This window comes from Mus caroli, chromosome 11 (genome assembly GCF_900094665.2).
Source record: "Mus caroli chromosome 11, CAROLI_EIJ_v1.1, whole genome shotgun sequence".
In the NCBI taxonomy this organism is placed as follows: domain Eukaryota; kingdom Metazoa; phylum Chordata; class Mammalia; order Rodentia; family Muridae; genus Mus; species Mus caroli.
This window is the reverse complement of record NC_034580.1, coordinates 49,768,226-49,784,227: the sequence shown is the minus strand read 5'-3', so window position 1 is coordinate 49,784,227 and position 16,002 is coordinate 49,768,226. Positions and strand designations below refer to the sequence as shown.

Sequence of the window (16,002 nt, the reverse complement as noted above, 5' to 3'; positions counted from 1 at the left end):
GTTTCTCTTTATAGCTCTGGCTGTCCTGGAGCTCACTTTGTAGACCAGGCTGGCCTCGAACTCAGAAATCCGCCTGCCTCTGCCTCCCGAGTGCTGGGACTAAAGGCGTGCGCCACCACGCCCGGCTGTCTTCTGACTTTCACACAGCTCGGTGCAAATGTATAACACCACACACACACACACACACACACACACACACACAGCACAGGACCTGAGTCCTGTCTGGTTCAGCCCATCACTTACTTCTCCCCATAGCCAATCACTCAGGACAGAATCACTTAGGAGATGAGTGCATTGCCACGTAGCAATGTCCTTAATGTCCTTACCTTATGGCTTTGTGTGACCTCAAGGCATTCCACCACACCAAGCTTCTCCGTTACACGCTGCTTGTGCTCCTGTCCCTGGAGGAGTCCCTGAGATGCTGGGATTGACATGAAACCCGGTACCTCTGCCGAACCGTTGAGATTTGGCAGATCTATGCTGGGTATCCTTTGAGAAACCGCATAAAAGTGCTCCCAAGGAACCCACCAACTTTAAAATTGGTTGACACTGCTATAAAGAAAGTCAGGCTAACAAAACAAAACCATAAAAGTATGAAGTGAATTTGTTTGATCAAAGTTTCACCAGACACATGGTCTTTAATATCAAAGACCAGAGACTCCAGGATAGCTGTCTGTGTTTGTACTGGGATTGCCCCTGGGGGTGTGACTCGGTTGGTACAGTGCATGCATAAGACCCTGGGTTTGATCCTCAGAACCTGATAAAAATGGATGGTGGTACTCACGTGCTCTAGGGAGACAGAGGCAAGAGGATCTCTGAGTTCAAGGCCAGCCTGGTTCTAAATATCCAGTTCCAGGACAGCCAGGGCTACACAGAGAAACCCTGTCTCGAAAAATCAAACACAAAACCAAACAATAACGACAAAAATGATTTATTGGTTTTTAAAAAGTGATTGGAAGGCAGACTTGGTGGCTCAGGCCTGTAACCTGAGGCTCAGGAGGCAGAGGCAGTGTAATAGTAAATTCAAGCACAGACTGGACTGCATGGTGAGAAGAAAAAGAGGGGAGCTGGGCTAAGAATTGTTTTGAACAGGGATGGCAGATTGCTGGAACTGGAAGGGTGGAATGGGAGGACGTGGGAAACCACAGGGGAAAACGCTGGGGAGTGAGTTTCTGGGAAAGGGAGGGCATGTCTAAACCCGAGAATTAGACGGAAAATCAGGATATTTACCACTTGGGAAAAGAACAGCACAAACAGCGTCTCTAATTCCATGGTGAGTGGTGAGACGTGACCTCCCAAGGACACAGGCATTGCGCCATAATTGAAAGGTGCTGAAAGCCAGCCTTTCGAAGCACTCATCCTGCTGGCTGGCCAGTGTCTCTGGAGTGTTGTGGTTCCCTCACCCCACCCCCTACATTCCAGAGACTTCTAGATGCATTTACACGTGCAATAGGCCCCTGTCTTTTCCATTCTTTCTACATTCTATCAAACCTCATCTTTAAAAAAAAAAAAACAATCTCTCTCTCTCTCTCTCTCTCTCTCTCTCTCTCTCTCTCTCTGTGTGTGTGTGTGTGTGTGTGTGTGTGTGTGTGTGTGTGTACATTTGCCACATCTGAGATCTGAGGACCACTTGTGAAACTCAGTTCTTCCTTCCACCAAGGGTGCCACATAACCTTATTTATCTTTTCTTTATTTGTGTTGTTTTGGTTTCATTTGTTTTTGTTTGTTCTGTTTTGAAAGGAGAATGCTAAAGCACAGGGTGGCTATGGACCTGTCATCCTCCTGCCTCTGCCTTCCAAGCGCTGAGGTTACAAGCTTGTACCACCATGCCTGGTTCCCCGGTTCCCCTTGCTGAACCTGTTTGGTTGTGGTTTTCTTTTGAGGCAGGGTCTCACCATTATAGCCCCGGCTAACGTGGAACTCAGTAGACCAGGCTGAACGCATAGAAGTCTACCTGCTTCTAACTCCTGAGTGTTGGGATTAAAGGTGTGCACCACCAAAATGGAACAGCATCTCTTAGAGCCCAGGCTAGCCTTGAACTCATAATGCTGCTAAGGATGATCTTTAATTCTTTAACGTCCTGCCTCTGTGTCTCAGGAGCTGGGAGAGCAGATATATGCCTGGCTCTCCTGGCTGAATCTGATTTTTTTTTTTTTTTTTTGAGACAGGGTTTCTCTGTGTAGCCTGGCTGTTCTAGAGCTTGCTCTGTAAACCAAGCTGTCCTAGAACTCAGAAATCAAAGGCCTGTCCCACCATGCCCAGCTTCCTGATGAGGTTTTTTTTTTTAAAGATTTATTTATTACTATATCTAAGTACACTGTAGCTGTCTTCAGACACACCAGAAGAGGGTGTCAGATCTCATTACAGATGGTTGTGAGCCACCATGTGGTTGCTGGAATTTGAACTCAGGATCTTTGAAAGAGCACTCAGTGCTCTTACCCAGGGAGCCATCTCTTCAGCCCCCTTGATGAGTCTTCAGTAAAAGTTTTACCTGGCTAGTTCCCTGGGTCATTTAACTTTTGGTTCAGGTACCATGCCTAAACTACCAGCTGCCACTGTGAGTGAGTCTAACGCACATCCTCTTGGCTGCCTATCAAGGAGACCTTAGTCACAGGCATCTCTTCTGTCTTCCCTGACAGCTAATGAGATTCGGGACCCCGGGGAAGCTTGTCCTAGCAATGCCCTTTGGCTTTCGTTGCTTTTGTAGTTATCTTTGGCTAGGATTATTTTAACAACCCCCTAACAGGTGCTTCTGTTCCATGACACAGTGCACCAGATTAATCTTTTACAGCACCCATGATGTCATTTACTTCAGTTGCAAACAAAATACAGAGGAATGCTCTTGTTTGCCTGGTTTTCCTGCTGCGCTCGGCCTGTGCCACCAGACCTGGGAGTACTGTTTCCTCAGACTCCTCCCCTGCCTAGGCACACTGACCCCCGAAATCTGTGCTTGCTCTGTGTCCACAGCCACAATCTTTTGTGGGCCTGGGAAATCCATATTAAGGTGTGAGTTCTGAATGGTATATAGCTCAGTCAGCTCCATGCTTGCTCAGAGTGTTTAAAGTTGTCTTTGTCCATGTTTGCCAAAGTTGTCATGCCTTGCCCAACAAGACATGAGCCAAGTGAGGTACCACACACCTGCAATTCTAGTACTTGGAAAGTGGAGGCAGGAGGAGTAGAAGTTACAGGTCATCTCTATAATAAGTTTCAAACCAGCCTTGGCTACATGAGATCCTATCTCAAGAAAAAAAAAATGATTCTAATATTTTGCCACAAAAGCCTAGTCATCACCCCTCCCTTTTTGTCTCCTTTTTCCCTTCCTTCTTTCCCTCCCTCCCTCCCTCCCTATCACCGTTTGTTCCTCCAAGCCTCATACATGCTAGACAATCCCTCTATCACTCAACAATATCTTCATCATTTTTGCCCAAGCAGGCTTTGAACTTGTAGTGCTCCTGCCCCAGCCTTCTTGGTAGCTGGGGCTTTAAGCCTGCCAATACAAGTTTTTTTCTTTTAAGGTTTTAATTTTTATTCTTGTGTGTGTATGTGTGTGTGTGTGTGTGTCTGTCTGTCTGTCTGTCTTTTATGATGCCTTTGGGTGCCTGCCTAAGAAGGATTTGAATCCCTTGGAGCTAGGGTTATAGGAGGCTGTGAGCCACTAGACACGGATGCTGAGAACTGAACTGAGGACCTCTAGAAGAGCAGCAAGCATTTCAGCCACTTGCTAGCTTTGGTACAATTTCTTAACCATACTGACTAGCAGCTTTCTTCCCTGTAAAACAGAGCGTGACACTTCTATGTCTCAGTAGTGTCTGTCACCGGCCACACACCCCTTAGCTCTTGTTATCTTCCCTCTTTGATAACACCGTGCACAGCATCACCAGCAGCTTGAAGGCAGAGTGAGTTTCCTGCCTTCTTGGGCCCTTGTTTATTCTGCTGTGTAACCACTATTTGTGGATGAATTTTTGTCTATTTGTGGATGAATCCGTCCTCACACCTGATAATGACTGAGGGATGGCAATCTTCTTATTTATTCCTGTATGCTCCAAAGTGTCCCTGGTACTGTGCCTAGAAGTGAATTAAATGCAGGTAGAAGGCAACATTACATCCTGGAGTCCATACCCTACACTTACTCTGCCATCTCCAGTTTTCTTATCCATATAAAGGAGATAATATTAATGTTTTTAAAATGAGACATCATTCCACTGTGTGGTCCCAGACCAGGCTGGCCTCAAACACACAGAGACCTGCCCCCTTCTGCCTCCTTAATGCTGGGATTAAAAGCCTGAAGCCAACACTCCCAGTGAGGATGTTACTATTAATGGCTGCCCACAGGGTCAGGGTAAGCTGTGTACGTGCATGGGCTTCCTCTAACGTTTAAGAAATCTTAGCATGGTTGCTTGCTGCCTCCTTGTGGAGAAAGTTCAAATCATTATGAAATTTTCCTGTGGTGACCTAGCAGACATATAACTCAGCACCGAAAACAAACCAAGCCTCAAATGAGAATCTGGGCCAAACAGATCGTCTGACTACAGTGAAATAGATATCTATAGCATAATACCAAGAAGAGATTTCCTTATAAATGACAACACATTAATAAAAATGAAAGGTTGACAGGCTAAATGTTGGTGTTAGATGATGAAATTCAGTTCATTTCACTTTCTTTTCTTTTCTTTTCTTTTTTTTTTTTTTTTTTTGGTTTTTCAANANAGGGTTTNTNTNTATAGCCCTGGCTNTCCTGGAACTCACTCTGTAGACCAGGCTGGCCTTGAACTCAGAAATCTGCCTGCCTCTGCATCCCGAGTGCTGGGATTAAAGGCGTGTGCCACCATGCCTGGCTCTTTTTCTTTCTGATTTCTTACTGGTGTTTCATTTTTGAGAAAGGGTCTCACCGTGGCTGATCTTAAACTTGCTACGTAGCCCAGGCTAGTCTTAAGCTTGCAGCATTTCTGCCTCAACTTCCTTTTTATATCTATCTGTCTTGATTCTCTAGAGGAACAGAACTCACTCGTGTGGGTATGCATGGGTGTGACATATTGGAATGGTTTACCAGCTGTGGTCCAGCTAGTCTAACAATGGCTGTCTACCAATCAAAGGTCCAAGAATTCAGTAGTTGTTTGGTCCATGAGACTTGATGTGTCAGCTGGTCTTCAGTATATGCCAGACTCCTGAAGAAGTAGCCTCTAATGCCAGTAAAAGAATGGACTTGCCATTGACAGCAAGCAAGCAAACGAGAACAGCTTCCTTCTTCCATGTTCTTTATATAGACTGCCAGCAAAGGATGTGGCCCAGATTTCCCACCTCAAAAGATCTGGGTTAAGTCCGGCCCTGGTGGCACATGCTTTTTTTTTTTTTTTTTTTAAAGATTTATTTATTGTTACTCAGATGCACCTGAAAGGGAATCAGATCTCATTATAGGTGGTTGTGAGTCACCATGTGGTTGCTGGGATTTGAACTCAGGATCTTCCGAAGAGCAGTCAGTGCTTTTAACTGCTGAGCCATCTTGCCAACCCTGGCTCATGCTTTTAATCCCAGTACTTGGAAGGCAGAGGCAGGCGGATTTCTGAGTTCGAGGCTAGCCTGGTCTACAGAGTGAGTTTCAGGACAGTCAGGGCTATACTGAGAAACTCTGTCTCGAAAAACCAAAGAGTGGGTCTTCCCATTTTTAATGATTTAGTTAATAAGAATCCCAAATGCTTGGGTTTAGGTTACTCCAGATGCAGTCAAGGTGAATAGCCACCATGAACAGTAGTGACTCTGAATGTAAACTGTATATCAGGTGATATTATTGATCTGTTAATTTGCCTAAAAAGAAAACTGCTGTGGGGACATCAAGATGGCTTCCTGGGGAGAGCCACTGGCCACTAAGCCTGATGACCTGAGTTCAGTTCTCAGGACCTACGTGATAGGAGGGAACTGACCCCATGTGGAATGCATGATACAGCATATATGTGCATGCACACATACAAATAAAATGTAATAAAGTATCTTTTAAGCCAAGTGGTGGTGACATACACCATCAGTCCCAGCACTTGGAAGGCAGAGGCAGGTGGATCTCTGTAACTTTGAGGCTAACCTGTTCCACAGAGTGATTTCCAGAACAGCCAAGGCTGCACAGAGAAGCCCTGTCTCAAAAAACAAACAAAAAACCAACCAACCAAACAAACAAACAAACAAACGAACAAAAAACGTAGGGCCTGGAGAGACAGCTCAGTTCTAAAGGACATTTGCCAAGGCAGAAGACCCAAGTTTGATTTTCAGTATTCACAGAGCAGCTCACAACCATCTGCAACTCCAATTCCTGGAGATCTAAATGGCTGTTCTGGCCTCTGTGGGCAGCAGGCATACACATGGTGAATTTACATGCACATAGGAAAATGCCCATACACATGAACTAAATAAGTTTAAAGACCTTTTAAAGGTTTGTTGTTGTTTTGTTTTTTGTTTGTTTGGTTTTGGGTTTTTTTTGAGACAGGGTTTCTCTGTGTAGCCCTGGCTATCCTGGAACTCACTCTGTAGACCAGGCTGGCCTTGAACTCAGAAATCCGCCTGCCTCTACCTCCCAAGTGCTAGGATTAAAGGCGTGTGCCACCACTGCCTGGCTAAAGATCACTTTTAAAAAGAGAAAACGGTTGTAGGTTTACTGAGAAATGTCCTTGTCTTGGGGCTCATGCTAAAGTATTTAGGGCAAGGGTACACATAGACAGTAGTGTCATTCCCCGATGCTCCAAACTCAACCCTCAGAAACCACAAATCTATTTTCTGTCTTTATGGATATCTTTATATTCTGGACAGTTGGTTTAGTAAATGCATGTTTACATTTAATAACATGACAGAGCATGTTACTTCTTACGACTGACTTCATCCATTTAGCATCCAAATCAGCAATTTTGTTCTTTTTATTGCTAATAAAATTCCATTATTGGGGTACACTATTTTTGATTATTGATCACTTAAATGCACTTGTGACATTGTGAAGGGACAGAGAGATGGCTCAGTGGTTAAGAGAACTTGCTGCTCTTCCAGATGACCTGAGTTCAAATCCTATTACCCATGTCTGGCAGCTCACATTTGTAACTCCAGAACCAGGACATTCAATGCCTCATTCTGGCCTCTGCAGACTCTCATATACATGTGAGTATACCTAGACAGGCAGACAGGCATACAGGCATACACACACACACACACACACACACACACACACACACATCTTTAAAGTGTTTAAAGGCATTCATGATTTGTTTGTGCACTTGGTCATTCTAGATAATGTTGCTCTAGACATTCCAGGACAGGTTTTTATGGAACATGTGTGTGCTAGTTAGATTTTTGTCACATGACAAATTCTCGATAAAATCAAGTTAAAGGAAGAAAGACTGGTTTTGCTCGCCTTTCAGGGCTCTGGTGCACTACTACTTTGGGTTTAAGGTGAGGCAGAGAATCAGGGCATCAGCAAAGTGTGGCAGAGGACATCTAATGGCAGCCAGGAAGTGGAGACCAAGCCTCCCAAGTGCTGGGATTATATGACATCACTGCCTGGCTTAAAAATGATTTTTAAAAGTTTTAGGTTCACAGAAAAATTGAAGGTAAAATCTGTCCCTTGTCCCATGTATGTAGAATTCCCCCATTATTGGTGACCCCACAATGGTTCCTTCAATACACTAATGCATCTGCTTTGACGTACCACAGTCCCACAAAGTTCAGGGTCTGGATTCACTCCTATTTTCATTTCTCTTAACTTTATGCTTACAAATGGATGTGCTTATATGTGTTTAGTCAGTTGGCAATATGGTTACTGTATGCTTACTCTTATTGTTGGTGTTTGTTGTGTGAGTCAGGGCCATGTACATTCCATGGGTTGTGATGTATGTGTTCTTAAATCAACCCACCCTGATATTTTCACAGTATTTTCAATGCCCTAAAACACTTTGGCCATTTGCCCATTTTTAAATTTGTAGGGTTTTTTTTCAATGTTTATAAGACAAAATTTAATGAAAATCAGTCAGTGGGTATATATAATCCATCCATGGTGCTAGCCATGTGCAACTGTTACAGAAATGTAAACCAGCGGATGGTGAAGAAAATATTACATATTGTCATCATCTGATTCATCTTCTTCCTTCAAAGATTCCTTGGCATATCTCTCTGCTTCCTCTCTTATGTGTTTGGGAACAATTTCATGTCTTCCTTTAGTAAATTCACCAACCCAGCTGAGCTCTAGTTTAAAAGCTTTATACTTAGCCGGGCGTGGTGGCGCACGCCTTTAATCCCAGCACTCGGGAGGCAGAGGCAGGCGNCTGTTTAGACAGCACCATTGTGGGTAAAGAACAGCCCAGGTTGAAAAGTAATGGGAACTTGGGGGTATTCTCCCGTCTCCTTACAGTGACAGACACTCTTGAAAAGCAGTGGAAAAGAGCACTCTAGGTGACTAGTTTAATATGAACAGTGCTTCCGTTTAAAAAAAAAAAAAAAAAGCTTTATCCTTAACTTCATCGTGTACTATGTAAATTATTTTTGCAACTTCTTTAACTATGTCACCGCAAGTCATTTCCTTCATCTGAAGCTTTTCTGTGTCTGTCTTTGCAGCTTGCCTGGCTTTGCCAATCACACAGCCCCAGTAGCCATATGAAGCGCCTGATGGGTCGATCATATAGAGCTGTGCACCATCATTTGCACTGTAAGACCCCAACATGAAACTGCAGCCAAAAGGTCTAACAGCACTGTAGAGTGTATAGGCGTGCACACACATGGCCACTCTGTCTGCGAGATGTTTTAGAGGAATGTTATAGCCAAAGTTAGACCTAAAGTTGGATGCTTCTTCTCCTGCTATGTCTGCTAGTGAACGAGCATCTGCCAACAAACCTGCAACTGCCATTCCAATGTCGATCAACATTAAAAAGACATTTATTGGAGCCTTCTTCATAAAGTTTAGAAAGGACTAGTTTTTCTATCCCAAATACAACACCATCTTTACATCTGATCCCAATAGCTGTACTACTGTTTTCATGGCATATTCAACTTGGAAAACTCTTCCATCAGGAGAGAACATAGAGGCTGACAAGTCATACCCAGTGTGGATGGAGCTCATGATGCTGACCAGTTTTTTGTTTAAAAAAGAAACATTGTTGTTTTCTTTTTATTGAATATTTTCTTTATTCATATTTCAAATGTTATCCCCTTCCCTGCTGCCAGAAACCACCTACCCCATCCCTCATTCCCCTGCTTCTATAAGGGTATTCCCCCACCCACCCACTCCCGCCTCCTTGCCCTCACCATTCCCCTACACTGGGGTATCAAGCCATCACAGGACCAAGGACCTCTTCTCCCATTGATGCCTTACAAGGCCATGCTCTGCTATATATGCGGCTGGAGCCATGGGTCCCTCCATGTGTTGTTTTTTTCAAGACAAGGTTTCTTTGCTTAATAGCCTTGGCTGTCCTGGAACTCCTGTGTAGACCAGTCTGGTCTTGAACTCAGAGATCCTCCTGCCTCTGCCTCCTAAGTGCTGAGACTAAAGGTGTGTGCCACCACTGCCTGGCTTTTAAAATATTTTTTAGATTTTCTTAAAATTTTTATGTATATGCATGTTTTACCTGCATATGCATCTGTGTGAATGCCTGGTACTATGGAGACCAGAAGGGGGCACCATCCTAAACAACTGGAGTTACTGACAGTTGTGAGCTGAACCCAAGTCTTCTGCAAGGACAACCTGTGCTCTTATCTGCTGAACCGCCTCTCCAAACGCTGTGTTGTTTTTATTCTTTTCATCCCTTCCCTTCTTCTTTGAGACAGCATCTCCATATGTAGTCCAAGCTGGCCTTGAATTCTCAATCCTCCTGCCTCAGCCTTCAAAGTGCTGAAAGTAGAGATGTGCAGGCATGGGACACAGTGGCTAGTTATGATTCCCTGATAGATGTGCAGGCATGGGACACAGTGGCTAGTTTTAATTCCCTAATAGATGTGCAGGCATGGGACACAGTGTCTAGTTATGATTCCCTGATAGATGTGCAGGCATGGGACACAGTGGCTAGTTACGGTCTCCTGATAGCTAAAGGTTTACCAGTTTATCAGACACTCACGTAATCTGAGGGGTTAGATGAAGCAACAACTCCCACCAAGAAAATTCCTGACACCAGCCTCGGGCCTCCACACGCATGCACACACATGAACACACACATGCTACCTACTGCAGAAAGTCATGAGGCCTCTGGTCTCTCTCCCCCTAGCCCTCTTCCTCCCTCTCTCCCCACAAAGGCGGTCTGTCAGCCAAATTCTCTAGCACAATTCATTCCAAATATTTAGCTGCCGCCCTTTCCTGATCAATGCTTTAGCTTTCTAGCAGACTCTATACATGTGTTGATTAAGCAAACAGCACTTGGCAGCACTGAGAACCCACAACTGTGTTGGACTTGCCACTTTTGCAGATCTTCCATTGCTGGGGTGTGTTTTGCAAAATGTCTTACAAAGGCATGCTTTCAATCCTAGCAGACTGCCTTGGCAGAAGCAGGTGGATCTCGGTGAGTTGGAGACCAGCTTAGTCTACAGAGTGAATTCCAGGACAGCCTAGGCTACACAGAGAAACCCTGTCTCAAAACAAAACAAAACATTATTACAAAGTTGTTCAGCAGAGTCACAGAAAGTCCCTGGATTTTAAATTGACAAGTGAGCTAATTAATATTTAGAATTGTGATATTGTCACTGTGAAGATTTCAGCAATACGAAATTGATTTGGTGGCACACACCTATAATCCCAGCACTTACATAAAGGCAGGAAGACCAGAGGTTTAGGTCATCCATCCTCAACTATGTATTGAGTTGAAGGCCAACCCCATATGAGTTCTTGTCTCAAAAAAACAAAGAAAGCTAGGTATGTGGTTCATACAGCTAACCCCTGAACTTAGGAAGTGGAGACAGAAGGATCAGAAAGTCATGTCATCCTTGCTACACAGCAAGTTTTGGCCATCCTGAGCTACATAAGACCCTGTCACAAAACACAATTTCAGCAATATTAGGAATAATAATAAAAGTTGGATATGGTGGTGAATGCCTATACACTTTGTCGTCCGAGATAGGATCCAGAATTCAGGGCTAACCTGGGTTGCACAGTGGGAAACGACATACAGGGGCTGGAAAGATGGCTCAGTGGGTTAAAGCACTTGTTACATCAGCATAACGTCGTGTGTTTAAATCCCCTGCACTCAGGCAAGACCAGAGGTAGCCTCTTGTGCTTGTAACCAGAGCTGTGAATGGTGGAGACAAGATCTTGGGGTTTGCTGGCCTTAAGTTTAGCTCTAGGTCGAGAGATCCTGTCTCAAGGGATTAAGGCAGAGAGTGACAGAGCAGGACACATGCCCTCCAAGCACGTGCACAAATGCCTGCACCCCTATACACACCCACACACAATATATGTACACATACAACCTGAGCAACAAAACAGCAGTCAGGCCAGGTATGGTGGTGAACACCTTTAATCCTAGCACTTGGGAGGCAGAGGCAGGTGAGTCTGTGAGTTCCAAGATAGCCAGGACTACACTAGAAACCCTGTCTCTCTTGGCATAACCTTTATAGAATACTGTGGTGATTGCATTTGGAAGCTCAATGCCATGCCCTTAATTGACACAAATGAGTTACTCCTCTCCTTTGCTGTTTTTCACAGGCTCTGACTCTGAAACTCCACTACCCTTGATGTTCACTAGATTCTCCTTGCCTTAATCCCAAACCAGTACAATCAGCCAGTCTCCATTCTTTACCAGGCCATCTCACTTTCTAGGATTCCACTAACTTGTCAGTTACCTTTGTGAAACAATGCTTAATGAATAGCTCACAGGTTAATTCAGGGAATAAGCAGGAATAAAAACAAGTTATGCAGAAAAACTGCCAGAGAGCCAGTGAGCAGAACACTCCGCTATTACCAAACAAAGGACCCAGCCTGCACTGTTGTCTTCCCTGGCATTCAGCACTGGATCCGAGGGTTCACAACACAGACATCATTGTGCCTGCCAACTGGAAGCTGCTGCCACGGACACCAGGATGAAGTGTCCACTGTCCTTGTTCCTGTGTCATTAGTTTCAGATTCAAAATCCCAGATAAGTGCATCTGATTGGCAGAGCCTGAGTCAAGGGCTTGCATCCCAGCTGGGCAAAGCAGCAAGTTCTTACTGGTCTCCTCAGCAGCTTCTTTTAGGGGCAAGGACTCTCTCAAATAGGAGGGGGTTCAGAAGCTACAAGTGTCCCGTACATTTATGCTGCTCTAGGCAGATGCCTCATGATGTAATACTTAAGTACAAGTTTGTTTTTGCACCAAAACAAGTCTCTTTTCTAAACTGCAATAAAACTGAAGTCGGCCCAGTGGGAAAGAGCACTTGCGACTCTCAGAGGACAAGAGTTGGGTTCCCAGCACCCACGTGGCAGCTCAAAACCACTTGTAACTCCAGCCCCACAGGGATCCCATGTCAGTGTGATTTGCTCACAGGGACTGCTAGTTACTGACAGTTCTGTTGTCAGCCCAGGCTTTTCCAGTGGGGTCTAGAAGTTCCTCAGCCACAGCTGCTGGCTTCCCCCAAGCAAGCAACATAGCTTGTTCCAGATGCTGTAAAGTGCCATTAACTGAGTGGCTTCTGGCATCAACTCCTCATAGTTCAGTACCGTGTAAGGGCTGGCTCCTTGGGTCACACATGGGAGTCTTCAGACTCGTCTTCACATGGCAAAGGAGCTACACAAAGCCTTTTGTTAGGTCAGAATCCAGTTATTTCTCTCTGTCACTTAGCAAAAGCCCCTTCTCCCTACAGCATCATAGCAGAGGTAAGGAATTTGTTGGATATAAATGTTCATCTACAGCAGAAGGCATCCCAGAGACCACAGTGTAGACCAGATCACCCTTTAAGACCTAACCTCAGAACTCTTACCTTCCTTCCTTCTGCCATACTGATAATCTCTCAGGCCAGCCCACATCTGAATACACAATGGGAAGACCAGACGAGATTCTTGTGGGCTATCCTGGAGACTGGATGCCACATGAAGTGTGGGTGTCTGTCCCAGGACAATTGAAGGCAGAGGTCCTGGGCAGGAGGAGGACAATGAGTGTTATCTACCAGCTGTATTAATGCTGGCTCGGTTCATCTGGATGGGAAGTGTTCCTGAAGAAAGCAGACTCTTCCCTCGTGCTCCCTGCTTCATTCTCAACCATGCCATAGATCCTTCCAAAACTCTTCCCCAACATAGAACAGAAAGCCAGGAAAATGACAGGGGAGAGGAAAAACCATGAAAGGCACTTTAAAAGATGCGTTATCTATACAAATGTTTTAAATACAACATAAAATGGAAAAAGAAAGTGTTTCATGTAAAGGCCAGTTTTCCTAATCTATCCAGAAACACTCAAGGCCAGGAGGTAGAATAATCCCAACCCTTGGGAGGCAGGAAAATCACCTATGTGTTAGAGGCCAGCCTGGTCTACATAGTGAGCTTCAAGCTAACCAGGGTTAGCCTGAATTATCTCAAAAAAAAAAAAATTAAAAAAGGGTGTGTGTGTATGAGGGGAAATCTCCTGAATTAATAATTTAACCTGAGAGGATATTTCAAATCAAAATTTTGTAATTTATTACAGACCACTTAAACTACCACAGTATTCAATGCCAGGGTCTCCTTGAAAAAAAAAATGTAAGAAAGTTGGGTTGTTTCATGACCCATAAAAATATAAACCATCTTTATATCTTAAAAAAAAAAAAAAAAAAAAAAAAAAGTTGGGTTGTGAGCCGATCTCTATTTTTGACACAGGGTCTCACTGTGTAGACAAACCTGGCCCGAATTCCCAGAGATCCACTTGCCTGTCTCCTGAGTACTGGACTTAAAGCTCTGGGCCTATCTTAGTGGTAGATCCTTTGCCTGGCTTCTTGTGGCCCTGAGTCTGATGGGAAACCTCTATGCATTCCCTACCCTCAGCATTCCACCACACAGATTCCAGAGTAGCAAATCCACTCAGAGATGTGCAACAATGTCTTTTATTAGGCACAGAATTTTAAATGATCTCTTCAATTTCTCCATATACAGGCAGAACTACGTGTGCCATTTAACTTACTGGAGCTTGCCAACTATTTAGAGAAGGACACTTATCCCCAACCTGCTTTAACCAGGAGGCCAGTTCATCTGCCGACCCCCAAGGACGTGGAGGTGAATGTGATAGACAGACTGTCCCCCGTCTGCACCTTCATTCACCACCATCCGGTACCCGCGCTTCAGGCCCAGATCTGCAGCACATTTCTTGCCAACAATCATTAAATGTCCTAGAAGCTGTAAAAGAAAAAAAAAATCATAAACACGGAAAATGTACACTGCTGGCCATTAAATAACAAGCAATCAAGCTGGGGGTGGTGGAGCATGCCTTTAATCCCAACACTCAGGAGATGGAGACAGGCCAGTCTCCTTTGAGTTCCAGGCCAGCCTGGTCCACATAGGAAATTCCAGGACAGCCAGGGATACATAGAGAAAACAAACAAACAAACAAACAGAAATTGTTAGAAATTGACTTACACTTTCATCATCATCATCTGCTACAGAAATCTGGGATATATGCTTCTTGGGTATCACCAGAAAGTGTGTTGGTGCTTGAGGGGAAATGTCATGAAAAGCAAGACACTAGGGAAAAAAAAAAAAACAAAACAATAGAAGCTTTAGTTTATCACCTGCTAGGCTAAAACAAAAACACACTCTCTGTCAAGCAGTGAGCACTGTTTGAATGGGAGGCTAAGAAAACAGATGTGTACACAATGGACATGGCCTCACAGTCCTTTGCACGTAACTTAGCTTAGGACGGAGCCTAAGCATCGATGTGATTCTTAGTGGTCACACACATTATGAAAGGGTGAGAGGGGCAGTCACCACAGAGGAGTGTGGTTTGGACTGGGTGACTAAGGACAGCCATTCTGAGACACTGACACTGCATCTGGGCCTTAATAGTTCTCACAGGCCTGTACATTTGAATGCTTAGTCATCAAGCATGCTCATGATAGCTCTTTCTCTCCCCCCACACCCCCATGCTCCTCACCGTAAGAATGGACTACACCTCTAAAACTGTAAGCAAGTTCCCAATTAAAGGTTTTCTTTTAGCTGGGTGGTAGCAGTGGCGGTGCACACCCTTTAGCCCCAGCACTTGGAAGGCAGAGGCAGGCAGATTTCTGAGTTTGAGGCCAGCCTGGTCTGCAAAGTAAGTTCCAGGACATAGGACAGCCAGGGCTACACAGAGAAACCCTGTCTTGGAAAAAAAAAAGAAGGTTTTCTTTTGTAAGAGTTCCCTTAATGTCTCTTCACAGCAACAAAGCAGAAACAATGAATGAGGAAAATTTAGTCCCATCAGCCTTATCAGGCTGATCTCATTCAAGTCCTCTGGCTCAAACCACACTGTCCATAGATAGTCCCTGTGCAATAATCCTTGTATTCTCTCTCCCTCTCTCTCATTTTTTCAAAAGTTATATTTTCCTTCTTTTTTCAAGACAAGGTTTCTCTGTGTAGCCCTGTCTGTCCTGGAACTCACTCTATAGACCAGGCTGGCCTCAAACTCAGAGACTGTCCTGTCTCTGCCTCCCAAGTGCTGGATGTGCCACCACCACCCAGCGCTTTATTCTGTAAGATTTTTTTTTTTTCTTTTGGTTTTTCGAGACAGGGTTTCTCTGTATAGCCCTGGCTGTCCTGGAACTCACTTTGTAGACCAGGCTGGCCTCGAACTCAGAAATCCACCTGCCTCTGCCTCCAGAGTGCTGGGATTAAAGGCGTGCGCCACCACGCCCGGCTATATTTCATGTTTCTTTTTTTTTTTTTTTTTTTTAAAGATTTATTTTTTTATTATATGTAAGTATACTGTAGCTGTCTTCAGACACTCCAGAAGAGGGCGCCAGATCTCGTTACGGATGGTTGTGAGCCACCATGTGGTTGCTGGGATTTGAACTCTGGACCTTGGAAGAGCAGTCGGGTGCTCTTACCCACTGAGCCATCTCACCAGCCCCTATTTCATGTTTCT

At 44.5% G+C, this 16,002-nt stretch overlaps 1 protein-coding gene and 1 pseudogene across 1 annotated transcript in view; both read right to left on the bottom strand.

Annotated features, from left to right (window-relative positions):
* Positions 1-8,035: 8,035 nt before the first annotated feature.
* On the bottom strand, positions 8,036-9,082 carry LOC110306036 (annotated as a pseudogene).
* Positions 9,083-13,967: 4,885 nt separating this feature from the next.
* Positions 13,968-16,002, bottom strand: part of Hint1 (histidine triad nucleotide binding protein 1) — a 4,310-nt gene continuing 2,275 nt past the window's right edge. The window contains exons 2-3 of the mRNA XM_021177302.2: positions 14,520-14,624; positions 13,968-14,279 (exon numbers count right to left, since the gene is read on the bottom strand). Of these exons, the coding sequence (XP_021032961.1) occupies positions 14,115-14,279; positions 14,520-14,624 (270 nt within the window). The 3' untranslated portion in view covers positions 13,968-14,114. The remainder of the gene's footprint in view (positions 14,280-14,519; positions 14,625-16,002) is intronic.